This window comes from Chrysemys picta, chromosome 8 (genome assembly GCF_011386835.1).
Source record: "Chrysemys picta bellii isolate R12L10 chromosome 8, ASM1138683v2, whole genome shotgun sequence".
Classification (NCBI taxonomy): domain Eukaryota; kingdom Metazoa; phylum Chordata; order Testudines; family Emydidae; genus Chrysemys; species Chrysemys picta.
In genome coordinates this window covers 101,689,075-101,716,025 of record NC_088798.1, presented here as the reverse complement: position 1 = coordinate 101,716,025, position 26,951 = coordinate 101,689,075, and the positions used below count along the sequence as shown (strand labels likewise).

Here is a 26,951-nt window from a genome sequence, read left to right as displayed (position 1 = left end):
ACATGCACAGACAATTGGTACTCAGGTAACTTGGCATATAGGTCTTTTACCAAGTTAGGTAGTAGGTGCACCCATGCATAAATCTTTGAATCCTTCTGCAGATCTGGAGAAATGAGTGGGGTGGGCAGAGATCCAGCTACACACTTCTCTTTGAGAACACATAAGGGCAATTACAAAAATATGTGCTCATTTTTAGGTTGATTTCATTGTATTTAATTTAGGATTTAGAAGGCAGCACACCTTGTGACATTAGGAAAAGTGTTCTAGCGGGTCCTGGAAAAAGGTGAGCAGATTTAGGCAAATTGGGGAGGGAGTGAAACCATTAATTAGCCTTGAGGTTGTGAGACCAACTTTATTTTGTACCGACAACTCCATATAATTTGTAACTTAAAATACTTATTGGAATTAAATGTAGGGAGAGAGACTACAGGTATAGTCCATGGAAAAGACAGACTTAAAAATAGGTGGCGAGTCAGCGAGACAGACACAAGACAGGAACTAGGTTGTTTTAGTAGGAGAGATTGTGCCAATAAAGAGAAGGCTGGTGGGAAAAGAGACTAAGTCCTCGATGTAGCTTAGAGATGATATAAGGAGAGCAATTTTGAAGCATATTCTGAAATGAATGTGGAGGCTAAAGCACTTGTTTAGCAGTGGGGATGATGCAGTCTTGATATGTAGGAGAAGGCAGCATTTTACATATTAGAATTTGGCTAGCTGAAACGGATGGCCACTGAAAAGAGAATTTAATAAGGGTATAAAATATGTTGGCTTGGAATAGGGTTTTAGTAGAGGTGGAGTGGTGATAGGCAACTCTGTAGATTTAGATGGAGGAGGAGAATTCAGTGTCAGGAATGACTAGGGAATACCAAATTTAGGCATAATGGAGGCAATTAGAATCGGTCAAGATGAAAGGCTGAGTCATAAATTTACCTAATCAAGAAGATGGAGTGTAAAGTTATTAAAGGTGTCAGATATACAGACCAATATAGTGCAAAAATTATAATTAAAGTTTTGAGTTATTTATAAAATGCGGGGGCGGGGAGTACCTAGAAAGGAAACAGTGCTGAAAATTGGCGCTTGTAGGACTGCATGGAGTATTTGTATCTAAATTGAAGCAAACCTTTTTTTTTTAGTTTTACCCATCACTAATTTACTAGTCTGCTTACATCTTTTTTTATTTTCCCCCTGAAGTAGCAAAATTCTTAGCTTTTTAGTTTAGAGTCTTTCCAAAGAACTACTGGAGGCATTCCAGCAAGAAGCAAGTCTTACTATTTTTCATTTATATAGAATCGAAAGTATACCACCATAATATATCAATGATGCTCTCGAGAGAAGTAATCCTATATAGTTTTTCCAACAACATGTTAAATGGTAACATTAGTGTACTGCTTAGTGAACTTCCTATTTGTCTTAGAAGCTACTGGCTGCACACACACACAACGTTGTGATCACCAGCCAATCAGTAAAAGGTTCCTTGCCAATAGTAAACACCATTGCATCTAGGTGTGGTGTTATGCAAATGAAAAATGATTTTTAGTCAAATTCCAATGATGTCACTTTGCTCCAAGTTCCAGCAAACAACATACCTGCATATTTGCCATTATTGAACAAATGCAAATCCACTTGAGCTGCAGTCCCAAATATTCCTATGTATTTGATCCATTCATTTTACCCGTCGTGTAAATGAAAAACTGACTGCCGGTCATTGTTGTGGATACACTCACATTTTACCACTGATTTGATAAATTCTGTTAATGTACAGAAGAGTGAGATAGTAAAAAAAAATTAGTCAGTATAGTCCCATATAAAATTTAATAACCTCATAATTACTCTCCTCCTTACTTTCCACATAGTAGCTGTTCAGAATAAACTTAGAAATTTGATTGATATTTGTTCCTTAATGAAACATTTTCACCTATCATATGCATATGTGGATATTGAAAAAAATCTGTTTTTGAGAGAGTCATGAAAATATTTGGGGTCAGAGAGACACGATATTATGAACTTAGGAATTAGAAAATAGTAATAAATATTGGCATTAGTTTGTGATTTGATTGGGCAAATGTTTTGTTCAACTAACTCTGAAAATCTAACCCTGTATATTCAGTTCAAAAGAAGTAACTGTGTCTTTGGATAGGGGTTGACAGGGCTGTTTTTTAAATATGAAATTGCTGTATCAATCAAGTGGGAAAAAAGCAGAAATTCTTTAAGAGCAAGGTTTACGTATTCAAGTATTAGAAAAGCCAATAGATTAAGATGTTCCAGTCTTTAAAATACAGCAAGTTGCACCTGCTGCCTATTTATATTCACACTTAATTGCCAGATTTTAATATGCTCATCTTATGCACCTGGAAAGAAAAAGAAATTGGTTAGGGTCCTTGATAACCTGCTAAATCACAAAACAGACTGGGCACAAATCTATGCCTTTATACTATTGCACTTGAAATTGGTATTACTATTTTGAAATCCTTAGATTGAAGGTACTATAGAAGTCCAAGCATTTCTAGGATTTTCAAGTTCTTTTCAGACATCTAATGAATAAATCTTGAAAAACCCTGTAAAGTAGGTAAGCATTTTCCCATCCTCATTTTTGAGGATGGGAAACTTGGGCACAGTGTCACATTACATCTGTGGCAGATAAGGGAATAGATACCAGATCTCCTGACTCCTCATCCTTTGATTTACTGCTTTACAGTGCTTTCTTTCAATTTATATTCTAATGAAATTTTTAGTGGCTTATTTAGCAGTGGAGACTGTTCTGCATTTGTATTTTTAAAGGCGTGGTTTGGGCTGCTTCCTTTCTAGTTTGTGTTTTGTAACTTTTTAAAAAATTTGAAAAGATGTTTTTCTCTTCAAGTGTTTTATATCCCATAACACCACATATTTCCAGCTCTGTAAAATTATTTGAATTTTTTTTTAATAATTATCGAAACCCTATTAATCTTTCTGTAGATAAATGATCTCTTGGAGGAGGAGGAAGAGGATATAAAGCTTGAGCAAACCGAAGAACTTCCGGAAGATAGCACAGAGAAACCTGAGGAAAGGCCAGATATGGTACATGATATGACAGAGAGCATCTTGGACTCCAGCAGTGTTACAGCATCAACGAGGTAGAGATATGTTTCCCACAGCATCATCTAAGCTTCACATTTTTATGGTGGCTTTTTTTAATAGTTACATTTGATGAAGTTTTCTTGTTGAAACTTCAGGAATTTGATATTCTTTACACTTCATTTAGTTTGCAGTGTGTATGAAAGGAGACTTGAGATTCTACCAATTTTTACCGGTGGTAGTGGTAAAACTTCGGGGGAATGAGAACTCTTCCTACATTTTCGACCATAATGATTCTATGGAACTAAAGTTAGGCTAAATTCCATAAATCTGGGGGGAAATGGAGGGAAATTGTAAACTAGTATTTTCAGAGTGAATGTTTATTTGAAATGGTTTGTAAATTTAAAAATCTGAAGATCGATAGCTTCAAATTCATTCTGCCCCGTTTTTTCTTGTTTATTTACAACATCTGTATAGAAGTATGTGTTTGTATCTGTTAAATTATTTGAAAACCAAACCTGACTGCATAGTGTGTAAGAAATGTCAGGTTAATTTTTTGTCCATATGATTGTGGGGAGAAGGGATCCAATAAGGAAAACTATTTCCAAGGGTTTGTTATAAATAGCTAAAGTGTTTTACAGGTATTTGCAAGTGGCTCATCTCCCTCTTGTGCTGGTCTACGTAGAAGATGACAAATTATTAGTGCTATCAGTTACTCCAGTAGTTCAAGTAGCAGAGGGCTGTGTGGTGGATCTAAAGGTTTTTAACCCTGCTAATGAACTTTGTCAGTGTCAATATGATGCTACATGATGGAATTAGGTTTTGTTTTTTCAGTTTGCTTTTTAAAAACCTAGGAAATTGCCCACAAATGATTTTAAAAGAATGTTAAGGTTGCAAAATCAAGCACTCAAATGCTAGGAAATGTCAGAATTGAGATTTCCTTGTATGTATACATTATACAGACTTTCCATGATCACATACTGCATTTTTTTCCACAGGACCCTGCCTCATTTGGTGCAGGCTGGATGGTGCTAAATTAATGAGCAGCTGTTCATTATTTCATTCTTGTTCAATGTATGGCCCTCAGCCTTATTTACTGCATGCTGTAAATACCCTGCTATGCAGACAGAATTGTTAATTTCCTCATTGGCTTTTATATGGAACTCATCCTACAGTAGCCAAGGGCTTTACAAACAATTAATAGTCTTCACAAAACCTGTAGGAGGTGACCATTTTAGGAGATGGGGAGCTGAGGCACAGAAAGTTTAATGTCAAAAGCATCCACAGATTTTGGATACCCAATCTGAGATGCCTAGGACCTGATTTTTTCAGAATCCTTAGCATTATATAGTACTTTGTGTTCAAAGCACAGCTCCCATCGACTTTACTTGCAGCTGTGAATGCTTAGTACTTCTTGAAATTGTGCCCCTGGTCTTAATTTGGATACCCAAAATATGAGGAATATGCAGTTGGTGGCCACCTGTGGAAAATTTGGTTTAAGTGACTTGCCTCACATAGGAACTGTGTGGCAGAGAGAGAATCTCATTCTCCGGGACAGCATTCAACTGCCTTACCATGAAACTATTCTTTCTCTTCCTGCAGTTCCCTGCCTCATTCACTACATACCTTCCAACTTCAACAACAGAGCCATGGCTGTTGTTGGTAGGATCTTCCTTTATTACACATCACCTATTCCTCCTGAGACCAAGTCCCTCCTGCACACTGAATGAGATGGGAGTCCTGTCGAAAAAATAGTATATGATCATGTAATTAAAGACTGTGCCATAATGCATATGCTCAAGGGTCCCAAACTAAGGTTTCACGAGCAACCTTAATTCTGGCTTTTCCAAACTTGAGTGCTTGACTTTGCAACCATAACAATCTCTTTTAATGTAGTTTTTTTTGCGCGTCATTAAAATACATTCTTATGCCCTGATGGAATGTTATGAATGCATATATTGCAAGATATGTAGTGTTATATTATGGTTCCATATTTTTATTATATGTACAAAAAGAAAACGGAGTAGTGTTTGTTCAAGGGGAACTCCTTTGAACTTCTATATGCTCATTTTATTATTAGGAGAAAAAGAGGTGGTGGTCTTGATAGTTAAAGCGTGGGGTTGAGTTAATGGACCTAGGCCCTGTCATTATAGAGAATTGCTGTATCTTAGTCACTTAGTTCATGGCACAGTTTGCTCAAGTGTAAAAGGGGAAAATACCCTTGTGAAGTAGGGAAGTAGGCTGAGGCTTTATTCATTAGTATTTGTAAAGCACGTAAAGTTTCTCTATATGCATGATAACCTTGCCAAAAATAATAGGTACTTAGCCCCTGTTACAGACTTCAGACGTGGATGATGCTCCCACCTCTGGGAGTTGCATGTGTAGTGATTACCAACAATTACAGGTTTATTTTGTAAAATTCAAATTAATTTTTTTTAAGTCTACCTTTAAAAAAAAAAATTATAGCTGGAAGGAATACACCAAAGCTAAGTCCTGCATTATCCAAATAGATGTAATTCCCAGTGAAGCCAGTGGGAGTTTTGCCTGCATCGAATGTAAGCTGAAGCCAAAATGGTAAATTCTTTATTGGCCATCCATCAAAAAATGGCCAACTTATTGTAGTTTTAAAAAAAATTCTCTGCTCCACTTCATTTGGATTGAATTTTAACTTTGGTTATAAATTATTGAAAACAAATTTATAATGGAAATGTGACACTTAGATTTCTACAGGTGTCATAGGTGTGCATGGTACTTTACAGAGAGCTGTAAGGTCCTGGGATTAACTAAGGCCCTGATCCTACAAAAGTCTCTGTTCGGGCAGCCTTCTGTGTCCTCACAGATCTCCTTGCAAGATTGGACCCAAATTAGAAGCAGTGCAGCAGAGTATGACAGAAAATGGGATGGGATATTAAAGAAAAAATGGTTGCTTTTTCATTTGCACATTTTAGTTTTGTTTATATATAGTTTTAGATATAGAAGCTTTATATTTTTATAGATTTAATATATTATAGTTTGGGGGAGCAGAGTCTAGCAAGAGGGCAGTGAAATGGATTGGAAGTCCTCCTTTATTTAGCGAAGACAGATCCTTAAAGGAGACGCATCAACTTAAAAAAGAAAATCACACTTCTATCTGAAAATTTACTTACTGTTGTCACAGGTAATGTCTAAGATTGTTTCTGTGCTTTTTCAGTTTTACTTTATGCATTTGATAGCACTGTGTGTGCAGTTGTTTTTACAACTTCCTATGTGTGCTCAGTTTTCCTTTGGGACATTTCTCATAGTAGCAGGGGAGAGAAAAGCATGCTGAAAAAGGAAAAAACAAAAGAATGGTGAAGGGGGGGATTTAGGTACAGGGTTAGTGCCAGAAACTGACCTTTTGAAACTGGCAAGGCTCCAGGTTGATGTGTCACTTTAACTACATTGACATACTTGCTGTAGTAATTTATAGAAAGAATGCTTGTGCTAAAGTAAATGGTTTTTAATAAAGAGGGTAAAACTGCCAAATGAAAAAGAAACCCATTTGTGTTGTTTTGTAATTTAAATGACATTTGTTGTGCTGTTAATATTTCTTATCCATCACATTGTAGTTGCTTAGCTTGCTTAAAAAAAAAAAAACTATCTCTCTGCCCAAAAATAAAAACCAGCCAAAAAAAACAACAACCCCAAGGCCATTGACTGGGCAAGTTCTGTAAGCAACTTTTAATTTCTTCAATAATATCCCTTGTTCCAGTACAGGTTTAAAGTGATTGTAGTAGTATCCATAAGTTATTCACGTGTTTGGAATTTATAAATATGAAGGTAGTGTAATAATATATTTATCTTTAAGCTATTATGTGTTAGCTCCCAAATTCCATCTAATTTTTAAAGCAATCCTAAAATTTAAGAGTCAGTCAGTAGTGCTAACTAGTCTTTTTTTTGTTTTAAAAATAAAATCTTTAATATTGGATAAAATTTGGATTGTTTATATAATTTGTTCTTTTTGAAGCATCCTCTAAACTCTTATTTTTATAGCAATTAAATAACCAGACTCTTAAAACTAATTTCTCATAGTTTACATTTAAAAATGTACAGTTTCTAGTAAAACTGGAGAGGTTATTAAACTGTTAGTCTAACTGGACCTAAGGAATGGATTGTCTGTGTGAAGAGGCAATTTGAACATCATAGTCTGGAGAACATAGCTCTGATAATACCGTTCCTGAATATAGACCCTTCTGTCATTTCAAGCAAATGCATTCTGAAGTGGTTACTAAAAGACAAACAGGAATTCTAGGTGTCTTGTGTTGTGCAAGATATTAGCTTATTAATGTTGTTTCAAAAAGATTGTACAGGGATTAAAAGAAAATACTTGCTCCAGTTCTTTCATTTAGTGTTGAACTGAAGAGGGTTTTTTAAGAGACCCTGTGAGTCACCATATTTCTTTTCATGCAGTATGGGATATAAAAATTTGCAGCAGTTTTAACCCTCTATTCCTTGTGGGAAAAATAGTGTGTGGTCATGTAATTAAAGACTACATACACACAAGGGGCCAAACCCAGGCTGCATAGGTAACCTTACTTCTGCCATTTCCTAACTTCTGAGAACTTGACTTAGCAAGTTTTGATGTTTAACATTTCTTAAAAAAAAAAAAACAGACTAGGAAATTACCCACACAAATTGGAAACAGACATTCTATCATGTTGACCCTGGCATGGGTCATCAGCAGGGTTGGAACTTTTCAGATCCACCACACAGACCTGTACTACTTGAGTGAACAGAGTAACTGATATATGCAGTCAAGTATCAGAGGGGTAGCCGTGTTAGTCTGAACCTGTAAAAAGCAACAGAGGGTCCTGTGGCACCTTTGAGACTAACAGAAGTATTGGGAGCATAAGCTTTCGTGGGTAAGAACCTCACTTCTTCAGATGCAAGTCATATATATGCAGTGTTATTGTAGCTGTGTTGGTCCCAGGATATTAGAGAGACATGGTTGGTGAGATAATCTTTTATTGGACCAACTTCTGTTGGTGATAGATAAAAGCTTTTGAGTTTACGTGGAGCTCTTCCTTAGGTAACTCATAGCAGTAGTACGTTGTCTTTCTCTTTGTGGACCAGCACTAGAGGGGGATGCAACAGATTAGCAAATGTTTTGCAGATATTTGCTGCCAACAGCGTGACTGTCCCCCTTGGCCCCTCAGCATAGTCCCAGTCTCCTCACCTAGTAAGTCACAGTCTTTACTTTTCAGGCTTTTCAATCTAGTCTTCCTGCCCAGCCAGTCCTAGTATCACCCCCCTCCTGATTCCACAGTCAGTCTTTCTTTACAACCCTGGCCTCCAGTCATGCCCCTCACATACATTCTTCTTCCCCATTGGCTCCCAGTCCCAATCTGTCATTCTTTCTTTCGCTTGGATCCTCATTCAATCTCATTCTACCCCCTTTCCAAGCTCCTTGTCTCAGTCTCTTTGCCCATTCAATCCCAATTCTTCCCCTGCACGCAGCTTCTTGTCAGCTTTGTCTCCTCTCCCCTTTTCCCCCTGCTCTACTGGTTCTCTCTCCCAGTTTCCTTCTCCAGCCAGTCCCTGTCCCACCTTCCACCTGTTGGTGCCTAGTGTTCTCCCCTTCATCCAGCTCCCAGCCACCCCAACTCCTCCTTTGTAGGTCCAGCTCCTGTCCCTTCTGGATTTGAATTAGGCAATTTCCTCTTCCATACTGGATGGTGTCATTGAGAACACAGGAGAGACTGACTCCCTGCTGTCAGTTCAGATGCCAGGACCAAGAACCTAATAGTCCTCAGCAGCCCAGAGCTGCAGTTGCAGGGAAATTCTCAGCCCCAGGCTGGAGAATGTCATGTGTAGACCGAATCTTGGGCGATTTTAGCTGTTAAGCAAGTCTCGACTGTGCATGTATGAACTGTGATTTTTCAGATACTTCTGAGGTGCCCAAATTAGGGCAGACTTTTGTGGAAATAGCAAAAGGCACATCCCTGATGCATAGGCTCCTCCCCCCCTACCAAATTTCAGGTCCCTGCTCCAGATCATGGGGGCACAAGAGATTGGTTTTGATTTGTCTTACCAAAGAAAAGGTTATCAGAATTCTTTAACATGGGCAAAACCATATTTTTTCCTAGCCTCATTCTTGGAAAGATGTGAACTATTTTGGCTGAAAATTTCCAAAATAATTCAGCCTGTAGCAGACACCTGGAATGGAAAATTTCAGCTCAAATGATTAAAGTTTGGCAAAGTTTTATAAGCAACTGAAAATAGGGTCTTGTAATGGCAAATGTCAGATGACACTTAATAGGCAAGTATCAGAGGGGTAGCCGTGTTAGTCTGGATCTGTAAAAGCACTAAAGAGTCCTGTGGCACCTTATAGACTAACAGACATATTGGAGCATGAGCTTTCGTGGGTGAATACCCACTTCATCGGTATATACGTCTGTTAGTCTATAAGGTGCCACCGGACTCTTTGCTACTTAATAGGCAGTGCTACCAGCTCTGCTTATAATAAATATACTAAACTAGCTAGTGGCTACTTCATCATCAAAAGTGCAAGTAATTAATGTATCACTCCCCAGTCCCTTTCTTCCTGCCTGGTGCTTAGTACTCTTGTGTTGTAGCTATGTAAACATTGATATACATAGGCTCCTTCCTTTTTTGAGGATCTAAAGCATATATTAAGTGTGTGTTTTTAAACAGTTAGTATTTGTCTTCAGTTATTTAGAGATTTTTTCTTCACTGTTGTATCAGGTTTTTAAGATGGGGGAAAAAAACTTACCTTTAAACATGATATATTCTGAATGAGAGTTTTTGTTAGCTTTTTGGGAACCAAATATCAAAGACCGACAGTCACAGCTCAACATTTTGCCTTATAGCCTATCTGCAAAAACTCCTTGAGAGGGAAAGGGAGGCTGAGGTGGTATGTTCATCAGATTAAGGGTAATGTGGCACCTACGTTAGACTCCATTAATTGGAAATTCATTTTAATAATTTTGAATATAACGTGCTATAATTAAATCTAATGCTGTGCACTGTTTTCCTCCTCTTTTTGACTATTTTCTTTTGAATGTATGGCTTTAATGCTATTTCTGGTCTTTCTGTGTGTTTATTATTTGAAAACATGGACAGCCATCACTAATACAGCCTGATTTAGTGACTGTTTGAAAATGGTACCTAGATTAAACAGTCAAATAATCTTTGGGTAAAATGGGTTATTAATCAGTCAGAGGAACACTTGTACGGTAGGTGACACTACATATTTAGAAGCCTTATTCTTCTTCTTTCTAATGCATCATCAGAAGCCTATCACCAGGGGACTTCAATTCATCTGCTCTGCCAGTGCTGACTTTCATATGTTGTTTGCTAACTTACTTTTACAAACTAATTTTAAAGAGATCTTACTGAGATAATCACTAAAATCCTCATCTATTAAAATTTATGCAGAATTTTCAACAGTTATGCTTGCTGTTTACTCTTTGCAGTTCATTCCTAAAAGTTCTAGGTTCATTCTGTTTTTACTGCTGTAAAACTATTTTGTGTATTCCATGGGGTTGTCAAAGAGAGATGCATGAAAGATAGTAAGTTCTAGAACATATCTCTTCTTTGCATAAAATTCAAAAAGAAGTTACTCTTCTGTACCTATAAACTGTGTGGTATTTATTACATTAGACACTTTTAATAAAGCAATTTAATATTGCCCTTGGTTTATGAGGAGTAGGGCATATTAAATAAATACATTGTCTTGCTTTTCTACTTGTACTGTTTCTGATCATATTAAAAAAAAATCTAGAAAATGGATTATAATATTTAGGTCAACATACAATAAACGCCCATGTTTCATGCCCAGAATAAGTAGTGTGAAGTATACACTAGGAAAGCTTTAAAGTGTTGATTGGGCAGCTTATTGTCAGTAGTGACCTCATGTTGCAGTCTATTTCTATTTAGACTGCAGGGTTTAGTGCAGCACTCCAGAAGTACCGTCTGACAAGCAGCCATAGAAATCGAACAAGCAGTATGCATAGTCAACGGCCAACATCATACTTTATTGTTTTTCAAATGAAGTATTTTTACATGAAGTGCTCATTTGGAATAGCAAAAATAATCAGAATGGCCTGCAAAGTTCTGCTGCACAGGTAAATGAATTAAAAATGCTAGTTTGGAATGATTTGAAATAACAGACTTCTTTAAGCTAGAAATGCTATATAAAGACTAAATATTTACTCTTGGGGAGGGTTATAAAACAGTATGAAACAATATTGTGTAAACATAATGAACTATAAAAATGCAATCAATAAAAAACATTAAGAAAAAATCTGATTTTTTTTTTTTAGTTATTTAATTGCACTTTTGTATGTCATTTCTCTTTTTAACATGGCTATTCGTGGACAGGAACGGAGGGATGGTATCAATTATTAGGTGTTCCTTAGTTGCCAAAACATGGTAGCACTTTCAAACCTAAAGATATGTTTACTTTTTGTCTCTTGCTGTGTCATTCTGCACTAAGACTGTATACAAGCCATCATGTAGTTTACAACCCGCAAGAATTCTTTTGACTGTGGTAGCAGGTTCTGAAGTGTGATATATTTTGAACTAAGACTGATACACTTTTTGCAAAGTGCTAACTTGCTAAACTGATTAGAGTTGGAGCTATAAGAGATTCCTTTAAAAATAAGAGAATTCTTCAGGCTTTGGAATAGTGCTGATTTATGCACATCTTCTGCTGAGTAACACAAGTGCATCCTAGATGTGTATTAAGAGGACTACTGAATGATATAAAGTGGCCTGGGCTGGAGGACGTGAAGTTTGCCCTTTAGAGCTGGAGGGTTTGGTGGTCTCAGCATCATGTCTGAAATAATTTGAACTCTTTGGAATCACTAGTTTGAATCCCAAAAATATTGACACCGTCTTCTGTAATTTTGAAGGTGGACAGACAAAAATCTATATGAAGCTCGGTGAGCACATTAAAGGTCTCTAGTCATCACAGTTTCATAAGATGGTATTGGCACTAGAGCCCTTGACTAAAATTTTCCTTGCTTCCCTCCTCCCACTAGTGTTTTGCAGTGAGCTATGCTCTAAGTGTCTCCTTAGCTGCTACCCACCATCCTAGAGGTGACTATATTTTAATGGTAAACTGATTTGTTTATTATTTGTAAAACATTTCAAGATGAAGGATGGAATATAATATACACCTCTACCCCGATAGAACGCTGTCCTCGGGAGCCAAAAAATCTTGCCGCATTATAGGTGAAACCGCGTTCTATCGAACTTGCTTTGATCTGCCGGAGCGCGCAGCCCCGCCCCCCTGGAGTGCTGCTTTACCGCGTTATATCAGTATTCGTGTTATATCGGGGTCGCGTTATATCGGGGTAAAGGTGTAAAATACGTCAATATCTGTTAAAAGAGCTGTTTACTAATTAAATCTGTTCTTGTAAAATAGCTTTTACAAAACCTCTGTAGTGATTGTCAAGTAAAATATATTAATTGTGGTGGGTTTTTTTTTTTTTTTTTTTTTATTTCTTATCATTCCCACCCCTGAAATCGTTGCTTATCTTCCTCACCTACCTTATTTTTGTCCTGGGTCTTAATTTCTCCCCATTTTGTTCTCCTGTTCCTTTCCCAACTGTCATTTTTGCTTTGTTTTCCAAATGTTTCTACTTAAATATTGTCAAAATAAAATTTGCTGATAGAAAAACTCAAAACACTTTGAGTGGGTGTGGTAGGGTTGAGTTGAATTATTGTTCCCCTTCATGTCAATGAAATTTAACTGTGCACCTAAAAAATAAATTCAAAACTAGCCTCTTTTATCCCAAAAGCATTGGGAAGAAATTAATGTTGGAAGGCTTGGGTATATATTCCTGCATCTTTGAAATCAGTGGATGCGGGATCAAGCCTGTAAAGCAGGTATGTTTTAATTTTCCTGAGCTTAATGGGAGTATCTGTCTAAAATGGTACCTCAGAACCACCAGTGTTCTTTAAGCATACTGAAAATGGATTTGTTTTTCCTTTCACTAAAAACTGGCTGCAAAATTGACTACCCTTTACTAAAAAATTAAAAGCCAGTCCATGCACCAGCCTTGTTTAAATTCCCATCATTGTACAGTGCTAACTAATTTATTGAAGTGTTATATTACACACTGACAATATACAAGTCATATCAATCTCAGCTATTAATAAGGCCAAAACCATCCTTGTTTTTTTTTTTCCCCTCCTTCTGTCAGAAACCATCAGTAGAGAGTCCTTTCCTGCATGTAATCCTGTTTTCCACCACATCCTTTTGGGGGAAGGAAATACAGGAAAGCTTTACTTGTTTGGATAGTTAGTCCAAGCTACTTACTAACCTATGTGACGGTAGGTATTGAGCAGCTAGCTAGTATAATACTTACCTTATGATTAGCCAGTATCAACAAGTTTGAGCTGGGCACTCCCAGATGTATTCAACCTATGGTAAAGTCAATAGGGAGATAGCCTGAGCTAAGAGTGAACACTGATGCCATATAATGCTGACCAATGCTGGTGGGATTTCAGTTGAATCTTCTTAATATAATTGCAAGGAGAGGTACTAATGTTTCCACTAATACATTAGGGTTTCCACTGTACATTTTGGTTGTATCTGGCATCAGATCACCAATTTTTTTCTGATTGCTGGTTCATTTTTCTTATATGGTGAAGTAGCTACCGGAATTTATTTTTCTGTATGATGTGTGGAGTACCTAGAGCTTGGGATAAGTGTCCCCTCCTTTTCCCCATCCTCTTTTTAGTTTAAATAAAGTTGGCATTTCTCTCTAGTCTTGTTTGTGTATGTGATCACATCCTTATCACTGACCATGAGAAAAGCATAAGGCTGTGACTGTCATTGTCATTTAAAGTAGACCTTAGTTTTGTTTCAATTCACTACAAGCATATTTATGCAAGTCTGTCTGAAAAATTGTTTTGGAGCAATCGTTTTATTTGTGATAGTATGCAAAATTGAAGCTTTGTAATTAGAATTTGCAAAGGAAAAAATGTTTTTGTGTTTGGTTGAGTGGGTATACCTTGCTCAGGCATTTAGTATACTTCTCAATTAAACAATGCTCACAGTAATACTTTGAAAACTTTGAATGAAAAGCACCAAAATGCAAAGTGCTTAATAGCAGGTAACTAAGCCTCGAAAACCTGTGAGGTAAGTGTCTGCACTTAAATGGCAGCTGTTTCTGGGGTGGGCTGCAGCATTTTCTCACACTGCACAGTAAAATTCTGCAATAGTTTCACAGGGAGTGAAAAATACCTTAGTGAACTGGTACTGTAGAGGGAAGCAAGGTAGGCAGAATGTTTTGGAATTTGCTGTGGGCTCTGAGGTTAACATCTATATTATGTAAAGCCTCTCTCAATCTTTCAAGAGCAAATGATTAGTACCTCTCATATGAAAGACTGCATGTACAGCAGCTCACTGCTCCCTAAAGTGTTTGGGGTGTGGGTTCTTCAATTTCTTACAACTACAGAATTGCTGTTGACACAACTTTCTGCAATATATGGGTGTTTCAGACCTCTTCTATCCAAATATTGGTCCAGCTTTTCCTTGTTTCCCTTGAGGTTGGAACCATGGCACATAGCAATACTATTGCTGGCCAATATGTTTACTGCATGCATATGTGTATTTCTTTGAGCTGATTCAATTTTTTTAGTATCCTCAAAGCTCCCTTTTGTCTTCCAGAATATTTGTGTAGTGTATCTTTGTGAAGATAATCAATTTCTTCTTTATTACAGTGCTCATCTCTCTCCCATAAGCATCTTGCCAGCCTCTGCAGAGTAAGTATAACTAATATATAAAGTCTTTGTATCCCAATGTTTTGCTTTTACCAGTCTGTGCCATAATTGGCATGCCTGCTTTCAAAACAGATAAGTTAAATACATGTGACCACAATAATTTATACACCAGACTTTTAGTACTGAATATACGCTTTATGAAATGTAATTCAGCATTCAGAAGTAAAAGAAGCTCATTGTATTTATGCATGCTGTTCTGAACTAGACACGGAACCATAGGTTTTCACGGTATGGTAATACCTATGTTCCTAAATATCCTGTTTGCATTTTTTCCCCCCACTTTCTTTGGATGGGTGCTTTATAAACTCTGGTGTAATGCCAAAATTGTCATTAGGTACTTGCATTCGCACCTGCAGTTTTACGGTTTCTTCTAATTGGTAGTGTGAGCCCAAGTTTAGCTGGGTTGCAAATATAATTGCAGATCAAAAGTAAACACAAATTGTTCCAGAATAGATGGGAGTGAAGGAGTTTGGAAAAAACTGTTGTGACTCCCGCTAGGGGCCCTTCTTTAGAAGTTTGCATCTTATATTCTGCCAGTTGACAAAGACTTGCTGCCACAGCTAGTCTGTGTTAAAATACACTGTTTTGTTACTCTCCCACCTTTCCATCTTATTTGTCCCATTCACCTGTTATGTCTTATCTTTTTTTACATTATTAGCCCTTTTGGCTGGGATTTTCATAACCTATGTTTATACAGTGTCTGGCCCTATGAGGTATCTGTTTGAGGCCTCTTGGCCCCTACCATACTGTAAATATAATAAATTATATAAATGTCTTGCCTATCATTTTGTCTGTAACTAAAATCCTATTAAGTAAGCAAATACTGATGAAGTGGGTTTTAGCCCACAAAAGCTTATGCCCAAATAAATTTGTTAGTCTCTAAGGTGCCACAAGGACTCCTCATTGTTTTTGCTGATACAGACCAACGCGGCTACCACTCTGAAACAAATAACTCCAGTTACAGCTGTGGTCGTATTTGAGAGATTAGCGAGTCTTTTGTTTTGTCTTGTCTTGCTGTATTGGGGAGCCTAAGGTCTCCTAAGGGTCTGATTTTTCTATTTTCTGCCCGCACAAATCCACTGATGCCAAGAAAAGTAAAAATATGTCTTTAACATTAATTCTCTGACTTTTATTTGTTAGCATTTTAGAAAGAACAATTAGAGCAGCTGTGGAGCAGCACCTTTTCGATCTGCAGAGCAGCATAGATGATGATCTTAAGAATTTACAGCAGCACCGACTGGTCTGTAACAATGAAGCAAAAAATATTAATAGGGATGAGGAAGGATCTAACAACCAGTAAGAATTTTTCTCTCTCTAATGCATTGCTTAGGGACATATATTTGAATTCAGACTTGCTAAAAAGCCACAATAGAAGTTTTGTATGTTTATAAACTTGAATTTGCCTTAAATGAACTCAAATTCCATTTGTTGCTGTTCTTTGCTCTAAAAGTAAGTGTTTTTAATAGATCTCTTCTTGCACGTTTTGTACTTAAGTGAGAGGCATTCAAGGGTATGATGCACACAAGTCAATGGGGAGGCAGTTACGTATTCTAGATTTCTAGACAAATCATAATTGACACTAGGACACTCGGCCATAGGTTTTTTTGTTCTAATGATTGAATGGGCATAAAGCCTAAATTGCTCTGTCACCCCTAGCTTTGGTTGTTCCTGGCAGAAGTCTCTTTTGATTCCAGGTGGGCAAGGCAGTGTGTGCAAGCTTGCACTTCTGCCCACCCTCTTAATCAAGAACCTCACATGAGCAGTAAATTACTTAAAACTCTCACACGCGCGCACACAAGCTAAAATGATTTTTTGACCAAATTACTATAAAAAACACTCCCATTTTGAAAAATCACAACCTGCAGAGAGACATGGGACTGGAGATAATAATTTTCACAGTTTTAGGGTAACTGCACCAGTATTCCCCCTGTGTGGTACGCCAAGGGCACTCGCTTAAGGCACCTGGCTCCTAGCGGTCACCATGTTTCACTCCCGCCTGGCCTGGGTTTTAAGACTGCACAGCACCCTGGATTGTACTGCAATATCCCCACCAATCCAGACCACTTAAACAGGCCAGTGCATGCACTTTCCTTTCTCTCTGAAGTCTATGACGTGTCTATTGCCTGCAGTTATAAGTTACCACACGGCTCCTTCTAAGTAAGCCCATTTATTCTTAATCTGTTTTTCATAGTAATTCTTTTACCTTAAAACAACAAAATAATCTACACACATGCTAAACAGTTTACCAGATATCACCCATCAGTCTTACGGGGCTGAGAAAGTCAAGTCCTTCTGCTTGCATTGGCCTTTTGGACAGAAGGCCTATTCATTTGCTGGATGAGAAGGAAGGCCTTGAGTCAGTTTAAACTCAAGCTATTTGTTCAAAAATCCTTTCTTTGTTTGCTACTCTCTGGAGAATCTAGTTTCAATGTGTAGATGTGAACCTCCCCAGGAGGTGATACCTCTCTGCGGGGGGTTACAACCTGACTGATTTGCCTACACCACCCACTGTTTCTGATTCCAGGAGCAGCTATGGTAGCCCTCCTCCGTGGGGTGGAACACAGCCATACATAAACCATTCATTTAAAACAATGCACCCCAAAGATATTGCATGTGGTGCAGTATCTGTCTCAGTACTCTGTTATAAAACCTTCAGAGAACAATTACAAGTAATTTATATTTTCCAAAGACGACAAATTATTATAACAGAATTTTAGTTTTATAAGCTAAAAGTTCCATAGATTAGTTTATAAGTAAAATTGTATAGTTGTCTGAAAGTCCTTCTGTCCACAAGCTTCTCCCCTTTTATACATCATGAGCGCTTTAGTGGATGGCCAGGCTTGCATCACAGGGGTGCAGGCTCCCTTATTTATCTTAAACTTGAAACCGATAGACGTTTTTGGCACTGGTGCTGCATTTCAACACTTGTATTCATCCTAGCCACTGAGGATTAATAGACACTCTATGGTAACATTCCTTCTAGAGGCATCATGAGCCCTTTAAACACTGCAGCCAGTGGATTATTTGTACTATGTACAAGGCCAAAACACAAAGAAAACATGCGAAGTAAAAGTGTATGATTCAGAGAATATATTATTGAAAACTTAGAATACTGGCACAAAGCTTAATTTAAAAACAAAGAGAATAGTTACTTGTTAAACTTTCAACCCATCTTGTTGGACATCTGATACAGGGAGAGCGCTTGTTAAAGGCTGTTGGAAGCTGCTCAGCAGGTTAGTATGTTGTAATAAGCCCCTGGATGCAGAGGGGGTAGAAAGAGAAAAGGTGAAGCAGCCAAAGGTTCATGATATATTTTTATCACATAGTGCTGCAGTTTATCACATGAATACTGCCTCTATGTATGCAGTATATGTGGGGTAAATAATTGTCTCTGTTCAAAAATTCTGGAGTGTTTCACAATTCTATATTTATTCTCCACAATTTATTAGAAGCGTATATCTGAATATGTAAAATATTTTGCACACAGTTCTAGTAAATGGAAGAAGGTAAGAAGAATTTTTTTGGCAGGAGCTTTTTTGCATCTACCAGTTTGGGTCTATAACAGGGGCCGGCAACCTTTCAGAAGTGGTGTGCCGAATCTTCATTTATTCACTCTAATTTAAGGTTTTGCATGCAAGTAATACATTTTAATGTTTTTAGAAGGTCTCTTTCTATAAGTGTATAATATATAACTAAACTATTGTTGTATGTAAAGTAATTAAGGTTTTAAAAATGTTTAAGAAGCTTCATTTAAAATTAAATTAAAATGCAGAGCCCCCCGGACCGGTGGACAGGACCTGGGCAGTGTGAGTGCCACTGAAAATCAGTTCACGTGCCGCCTTTGGCATGTGTGCCATAGGTTGCCTACCCCTGGTCTATAATCAACCCCCCCATTTTTGTGAATGGCAAACTTAATGGGTGTAGTCCTAAGGTAATTAACAGTTGCTTTAATAATGCTGTTGAGTGGACAGTTAATCTTCTGAGTCCTCTCAGATAAATCTTGATCCTGTTCTGTTTGAGAGACTTTTTTTTTTTTTTCCTTAAACCTCAAAACTCCATGCCTAGGTTTTACAAGGTGTGATACATTTGGTAGAAATGGAAGAAACTGCTAATCTCCTAAATGGTGAAACATAAAAGTCTCAAATACCAACTGAGTAAAAGGTTTCATCTAGTGATATTTTTTTAAACTATGGTTTGCTTAGTTTAATCCAGTTCTATCATAAACCAAAAACTGATATCTAAGAAGTGAATGTCAGCAACTTAGGGCTTGTATACACAATGCGCAACATGCTAGTGCACGCTGGTATTTACACCTCCTGGTGCAGACTAGTGCACCAACAGGTCCATGTGACAGTTTCCCTAGTGAGTGTTAATGTTTCCATTTCAAACAGTACTATATTAATATGCACTAGGAATATTTCAGTGCACACCAGCAAGGTCCACACCGGCCAGTTAATGCACAACATGCTAGTGCACACTAGAATTTACACCGCTCTGGTGTGAATTAATCCACTGTGTATACAAACCCTTCATCTTCTTAGCCTTCAGTGTCCTAATGAATAATGGCAACACATTGTCGCAGGTAGCGAATGTCTGACTGGCCTCTGTGCTTAATGTAAAAAATGCTTGCCAATACCTTGATTACTACTATGGATCTCACCATTAATAACTGGAAGGATACTTCTTTTGTTATTCAACCTAAAATGATTGGTTTACATTTCAATCAATGGATAAATGGTTGGCTGTATGGTCAAAATTCTTGTGTAAGATTCTTCTTACAGAAGAAACATCTATGCCATTGTGTGTACTACTTAATGGTCATTAGAATGTCAACTGATTAGAAAATACATATATATCCATGAAATAAATACTATTCCAATAAATTTTGTTTTTCCTTGTTCTAAATAGTTTTATTAAAATAGCTCCAAATGTATTATCCTTTGACATGTTACCTAACTCTCCAGGTAGTGCCAGTCATTTTGTGTTTCAGGATAGTTTTGTTGCAAATAACCTGTAATGTTCAAAATTATTTAAAATGTCAGGATTTTTAAATAAAAATAACTTTCAATAACTCTTTTGAACATGTGAAGCCATGACATAGGCTATTGTAAGCTCTTCTGAGCTGCTTGTTTCTGTCTCTTTTAGGGATGATGTTACTAAAGATAATGATATTAATAGCAGTGAGAATACTAGAGACTGCTTTGAAACGTTGGCTTGCACTGATTTAGACAGTGCAGTTATACAGCCTGATTCTGTATATGAGGAAGAAGAAAATGACCAGGTAAGAGGAGCAGAGGGCATGCTTTCTATATATTAGAGCAGTATGATCTTGTGATTAGAGCACAAGAGTTGGACTGCAGACCTGGGTTCTACTTATGGATGTGACACTGCTTCGCTTTGCTGTATTGCCTGGATAAAATCACTTGCCTCTTCTGCCAAACTCAGTCTCTTTTTGAAGTATATGTGGGTAGGACTGATCACATTTAATTTGTTTGTATCTTAAGGGGCCCTTGACTCACCATTTCCTTTTTCTTCATTTTCACAGATAGCAACCCTATCTCTTGCTCATATGGGTTTGTGCATCAGCAGGGATAGGGCGAGCTGGAATAGCACCTGGGTTAGCAAAGGCTTCCTGAAGAAGATGCACCTTTCCCAAAAGAAACAGCCCTAGGAGACTTAGGGGGAAGGCTGTGGAGAGAGTGTTGTTAGTTTGTTTTTTTGTTTGTTTGGGGAGGGTAGTGCAGAGGAGCCCACTAGGTCAGTTAAAGTAACATCAGTCCTAAGTGTTAGATAGCAGTAGGAATTGTGCAGAGGTTGAAACACTGCAGCTGTGTCTGGCAGGCCTTTGGTATGGTTTTGTGGGGAAAGTGGGGGTTTGTAACTGGCCTGTTGTGTTCTCCTATCCGAGCATCATCCCCACACTCCTAATTTTTTCCCCAGCCCTCCCCCACACTTCCCACAGACTTTTGTGGTGGGGATATGTGTTCCTTCCTTTTTTCCCCGATACTCCTCCCAGTCTCTTTGAAGTAGCTTCTGTTTCTTTTCAGTCAGTCTCTTGCCCCAGGTGCTGCTGCGGTGGTGGCAGCTGGTCCCATCTTTGCTGATGTATGAACTTAGGTGTGCAGAGGGAGAGAATTCTACCCGTGAAGAGGAAGAAAAAGCAGTCAGTTGGGGTTCCTAAATGGTCCAGAGCTTAACATAAAATAAAATTAATACCTTCCTTTAAACAGACCACGATTGGCAGTTTTCCCATCCTAGAGGGGAAAAGGCCACACTTTAATAGGTGTTTGGACAGTGCTGTGGGATGTTCTGATAGCATATATATAATATAAAAAAGTTCCTAAGTATTATTTTATTCCTACTACTATTGTGCTCAAAAACATTACAGCACTTAAAATATCTGTAGGCTTTGGAAGTTTAGAAAGTAACTATAAAAATGAATTTTCAAAAATAAAATGCAGACATCAACTGGCAGACTAAAAATTTGCTTTTTGTATGTTACACTTGAATTCATCACACAAAACCAACTCTGTGTAAAGTTGAACAGAAGCATAACACTATGGAAAAGGTTTTGAAGAAGTATTTGTTGCTTCATATACTACCCTGTGTTGGTTTATGAGCTGCAAATTAAATCTCTAGTTACACACACGCAAAACCATGGATCAAGGATGATCTGGTGTATGGCCTGAAATTCCCAAACTCATAATCCTAAACCTTACCAGCTGTTTTGTTTCCAGTGGAACATGGGTTCCCCCCGTCCTTTGTATTCTTATGAGATCAAACAATGTTATTAAAAGATATGCACTGATAAAAACCAAAACAGCTGACTGTACTGTGCAGAACATAACTTGTCCAGGGTGTATAAATGATAAACACTTCTGAAGCAAAAGTACTACTATCTGAAAATGGTTGGATAGGTGGTAAACAGTACTGTTTGTTACGCAAAAATATGCTAACTTTAGTTTATCCATACCTCTTCACTGTGGGATTCCTCCACCTGTTCCCATATAAATCTAGATTATAAAATGTCTGGACAAAGACTCTCTTCTTACTACATGTTCACGTAGGTCTTAGCATAATGGGACTCTGGCCATTGATTGGAATTCCTCAGCACTACTGTAGTATAAATAACTACTGCTACTAATGTAATCAAATATCTGAATGTATTCTTCATCTAAATGTCCTGTTCTCGCACAAAACTGCTGTTGTTCAATTACTTTTCTCTTAAGCCACCTAAGGAACTGAATTTATTTTTGATGTCTTGTGAAATGATGTCCCTTAATTTTATCTCTCTGTATGCTGTTGCAGCGATATCAGGATTTTCATTTATTTTTGGGCAACTACCGTTTTTGAACATACGAATTCTCCAGATTCTTTCCTTAAGTTTTAATACTAAATCTCTTTATAAAGAGTTTAGTGAAGTGCTGTCCACTGAAGTAAAAACTAAAACGTGAAATTAGGTTTTAAAATTAGCCAGATGGAAAATGTGAACTTCTTGTCTTTTATAAACAGATTAATTCCCCTTCCCACTGGTAGCCTTTTTTATTCAAAGTCATTTATGGTTTAAAGTAGCCAGGGAGTGTTTTTTCTGATATTGACTGTTTTAACACTTCGATTTTGTTGGTAAAATGCAGGCTAAGCTTTTGTTAATCTAGTTATTTAAATTAATAAAATATCAAAAAATCACTTTTAATACCAGAAATCTTAGCTAGACTGCTAAAAAGTAATTTTATACTGATATGATCAAAGGTTCTCTTTCATGCTGGTGAGGTCCAGACCATGAAATAGGACTTTTTGAGACCAGAATATTTGCAATATCTTAATGGAATATTGCCAGTTAGGACCCCAGACATGAAAAGACTTACACATATGCTTAATTTATGCATAAATATAAATTCATTGGTGTATATTCTTTGCAGTATGAGGGTCTTAAATTAGGTTCAAAAGCTATATGTTGTAAAATTGAAGATCAATAGAGATGTATCCACAATTTAAAAAATTGAATTTCAGTGCAAGCTTTGTTCTTCAAGTACACCTCTACCCCGATATAACGTGACCCGATTGTAACACGAATTCTGATATAACGTGGTAAAGCAGTGCTTGGGGGAGGCAGGGCTACGCACTCCGGTGGATCAAAGCAAGTTCAGTATAATACGGTTTCACCTATAACGTGATAAGATTTTTTTTGGCTCCCCAGGAGAGCGTTATATCGAGGTAGAGGTGTATGTCAGTGTGGGTTCCGCTGTAGGTGCATATGTGCTTTATGTGCATGAAACCAGATTATTTTCATTAGCAGCGTCCACTGGGACCACACATGCACCTTGAGCCTCCTTGTGCTCTTGCATGAGGGCATAAAACGTGGGATCTGTGTCGCTCCTTCAGTTATCTCTTGCTACCTGTGCTAGTGAGATGGAACTTGGAAATGTCTGACCTGCTGGTGCGCTAGCATCAGCTATCTTGTCAAAAACTTTCAGATCTTCTGAAGAATCTTCAGAACAGCCTTTAGTTTCTTCATTTTAAAATCTTGGACTGAATAAACTCCACTTGGATTGAATTCTGCTCACCTGACACCCCCACTTCTCTGGTACCAGGACTCAAGATGGCGGACTCAAAATCCACAGGCTTTAAGCCTTGCACATCCTGTGATTAATTGAATTCTGCTCGAAGACTTGACATAGCAGGTACCTATTCAGCCCACATACCCAGCAAGTACTTAGTCTGCTATTTATTCTCCATCCAGACCCGGAAAGAAGTCTAGAGAGACAAGACTGAAGCTCCAATTCTTAAACCCGTAAAAGAGTCATGTTGGACCTTGAAGACCCAGGTTCCAGGACCCTGTACTGGTTAAGCCAGCACAGTCCAATGGACCAGTGGGCGCACTGCTTCATTTCATCTGGCGCGAGGCAAGTCTCTGTGTTGCGGGCTGGAAGCCCCAAGCCTTGGCGCCCTCCCACCTCGCAGGGCTGGAGCTGCACACGCTGCTGCGGGGGGAAGCTAGGGTTGCCAGGCCAAGCTCCCAGAAGCGATTGGCATGTCCCTGCAGCCCCTAGGAACAGGAGCGATCAGGAAAGCGCCGCGCTCTGCCTTCAGCACCAGCTCTGCAGCTCCCATTGGCCAGGAACCACAGCCCCCCCCCACGGGGCTGTGTGGGCTCGCAAATGACTTTTTGCTGTGGATCAATGGCCCTTGATTAGAAAAAAGATTCCCCCCCCCCCCCCCCGAAGTAGGCAGTTGATGCTTAAGACTTTGGCAGAGAAATTGGCACTGAACAAAGAGCTGGCTCTGACATCCACGTTGATGTCATACATGGTGTTGGATGCATCCAGAAGCTTAACATCAAAGGCATTGCCCCAGACCTCAGAGCAAGGCACTGAAAGGGAACTCCTAGAACAACAGGGGAAGGAGCTCAAGGAAGAGCTCTACATCATCTCATACAGAGAGACCCAGACATACCCCCTAGGCTTCATTCAACAGCAAGTGAGATGGAGCAGACTACACTGGCACTGTGATTCGTATCAAAAGCATCCCGGAAATGTACAGGAAATTCTGATGCAGACCAGGAAAGAAGAACCTACTCTGTGGAAATAGAAAAGGTTTTCCATATGGGTGACTCAAACCAAGGTGAATCCAGGCAAAGCACTGAACCCCAGGATCCTGGACTATGTGCTGGTTCTGAAACTGTCAAGACGCTCTCTGTCTATCTAGCAGTAATGAGTGGACCATGTGCCAGTTCAGTTGCATTCCATTTTCTTATGACCCACGGTGTCAAGATTCATCAAGGACCTTCTCCATGCCTATTCCTTGGTTAGAGACCCAACTCTCACCCAGGACCTTAGTGTGGTCTGCTTGTGGCTCATGGAACCTCATTTCGAACCTCCATCAGAATGTTCATTGTACCACCTTACCATCAAAATGGTTTTCTTGGTTGTCATACGTCAGCATGAAGAATCAGCAGGATCTAAGCTGTTATGGCTAAACTGCCTTATGCTCCATTTCACAGGGACAAAGTGGTGATGAGACCACACCCCAAGTTCATTCCCAAAGTAGTCTCAGAATTTCACTCGACTCAATCACCTTACTGGTTGTCTTCCCAAGAAGAAAAGAACTTCACACTCTGGACTTCTCCAGAACTCTGCTCTAATATCCAGACAGACCATCTCTGTGTGGCCATATCAGCTGTATCAAAAGGCTCAGCATTCTTCTGAAACTTTCCAAGTACATCACACAGTGCACTTCCACCTGTTCCTAATTGTCTTGTGAACGTCTCTCTCTGAATGTGAAGCTGCACTCCACCAGGGCACAGGCAGCCGCCTCAGCCTGCTTTAGAAATGTGCCAGTTCCAGAGATTTGTAAGGAAGCTACGTGGAGTAATCCGTTGAATTTTGTTAAATGTTCTGCACTTGACTTGGCCGCCAGGGTAGACACCAAGTTTGGAAGGGCAGTGCATCAATCTTTATTTGATTAACACAATTGATACTCCTCATACCCACCATCCCCATACAGTTACTGCTTGCCTATATCATACAGTGAGATCCACAGTGACACATACTGTACTTGACAAAGAAAGTATGGTCACTTCCCTACAGTAACTGTGGTTCTTCAAGATTTTGTAGTCAGTGTGAATTCCAAGATCTGCCATCCATTTCTGCTTTTCAGAGTCCTCTGCCTCACAGGAATTGCGAGAAAACTGAGGGGGTTTCAGAGCCCACCCCCCTTTTATGCCTTTATAGGAGTACGAGGAGACTCAGGGTTTGTTCAAGGCCTTGATGGACACTGCTAGCAAAAAGAATCTTGTCTGGCTCATATGGGGTGCATGTGCACCTACAGTGGGATCTGCACGGACTACAACATCTTGAAGGACAACAGTTACTGCAGGGTAACTATGTACTTTTTTTTTTTTTTAAAGAGTAAACGTTCCCTTTCAATATCAGAAGTACAGATACTAAGAACCTGGAGGGGAATCTTGATTTTTTTTTTTTTTAAATATGTTGAAATCACATCCTTTTACATAGATGCACTCTTGTTTTTGTGCCTGATGTTCAGCACAGTGGAGGTCTTTGGGACATTTTTGCCTTTTGATATGTGTGCACTGGGCCAGTGCTAATGGGCAAACACTCCTGGCACCGCCCACACCGGCCATGTCAACGGCTGAAACAGCAGGACCCTGCGGCACTGTCGGTACCAAGAAAATTAAAGCTGCCAAGCAGCTGAGCTCGGACACAGGCATCAAGGGGAAAATGAAACTCCATGCTGTGGAACCACCAGACACGACTAAACACTTCATACCGAGCATGTCGGCAACCACGCTGCTAATGATGCCACTTAGTGCGGGCATCATGCACTCCAGTCACACACTGGTACTTACATGCCATTTTCAGCATACGGTACTGATTCCTGCCACACTGGTACCGATGCCATGTGCTTCGCAGCAATTCCTGCGCCAAAAAGACCTCTCCGTCTCTTTGGTACTGGTGTCTCCCATCTTCTGCACTGACCGTACCTCGGTCCTCGCAAAAGCTAGTCAACCCAGCTCTCCACCTCTTTCTGCTCCACAATTCTTGAGCGAGGATGAAGATGGAGATGAGGATGCCGGGCACTCTCCACAATATTCCTCCCCTGTGGCTGCTCCCATCACACATGCTCCTCCATCCAAGGGTTACTCAGCAAATCCTCTGAACCAACCCTGGTACAGGCAACCCTGGATGCCCACTATGCCCTTCCCACCACAATGGCCATTTTGGAGCCTGTGGTCAGCATATCCACAACAACAACGTGTACCTGTCAGTCTTCCCAGAGCTGGCATACATCAATTATCTTTATTAACACAGCCTGACACCTCAGAATGGGGCCGAAGAGGAGGAGGAATTCTCTGACCAGGACGATGCACCTGAAGTCCACTTCTCTTCATTCTCATCTGACGACACGATTATGCCCCCACCTGCCAACACAGGTGATGATTTCAAACAATTCCAAGACCTCTACAAGAGAGTTGCCACCTCACTGGACATTTCTCTGAAGAAGTCCAGGAGTCTGGACATAAATTAGTAGATATACTGCACCTATCAACCTCATCTAAAATTGCCCTTCCAATGAATTATGTGGTTATGGACCGTGTGTAGTGGCTC

At 39.0% G+C, this 26,951-nt stretch overlaps 1 protein-coding gene across 7 annotated transcripts in view; it reads left to right on the top strand.

Moving 5' to 3' along the window:
• Positions 1 to 26,951, top strand: part of FAM13B (family with sequence similarity 13 member B) — an 81,334-nt gene that overhangs the window by 30,424 nt on the left and 23,959 nt on the right. For all 7 annotated transcript variants that reach the window (XM_042850913.2, XM_005295880.5, XM_042850912.2 and 4 more), the window contains 4 exons: positions 2,953 to 3,110; positions 14,767 to 14,808; positions 15,967 to 16,122; positions 19,972 to 20,107. In XM_042850913.2, the coding sequence (XP_042706847.2) occupies positions 2,953 to 3,110; positions 14,767 to 14,808; positions 15,967 to 16,122; positions 19,972 to 20,107 (492 nt within the window). The remainder of the gene's footprint in view (positions 1 to 2,952; positions 3,111 to 14,766; positions 14,809 to 15,966; positions 16,123 to 19,971; positions 20,108 to 26,951) is intronic.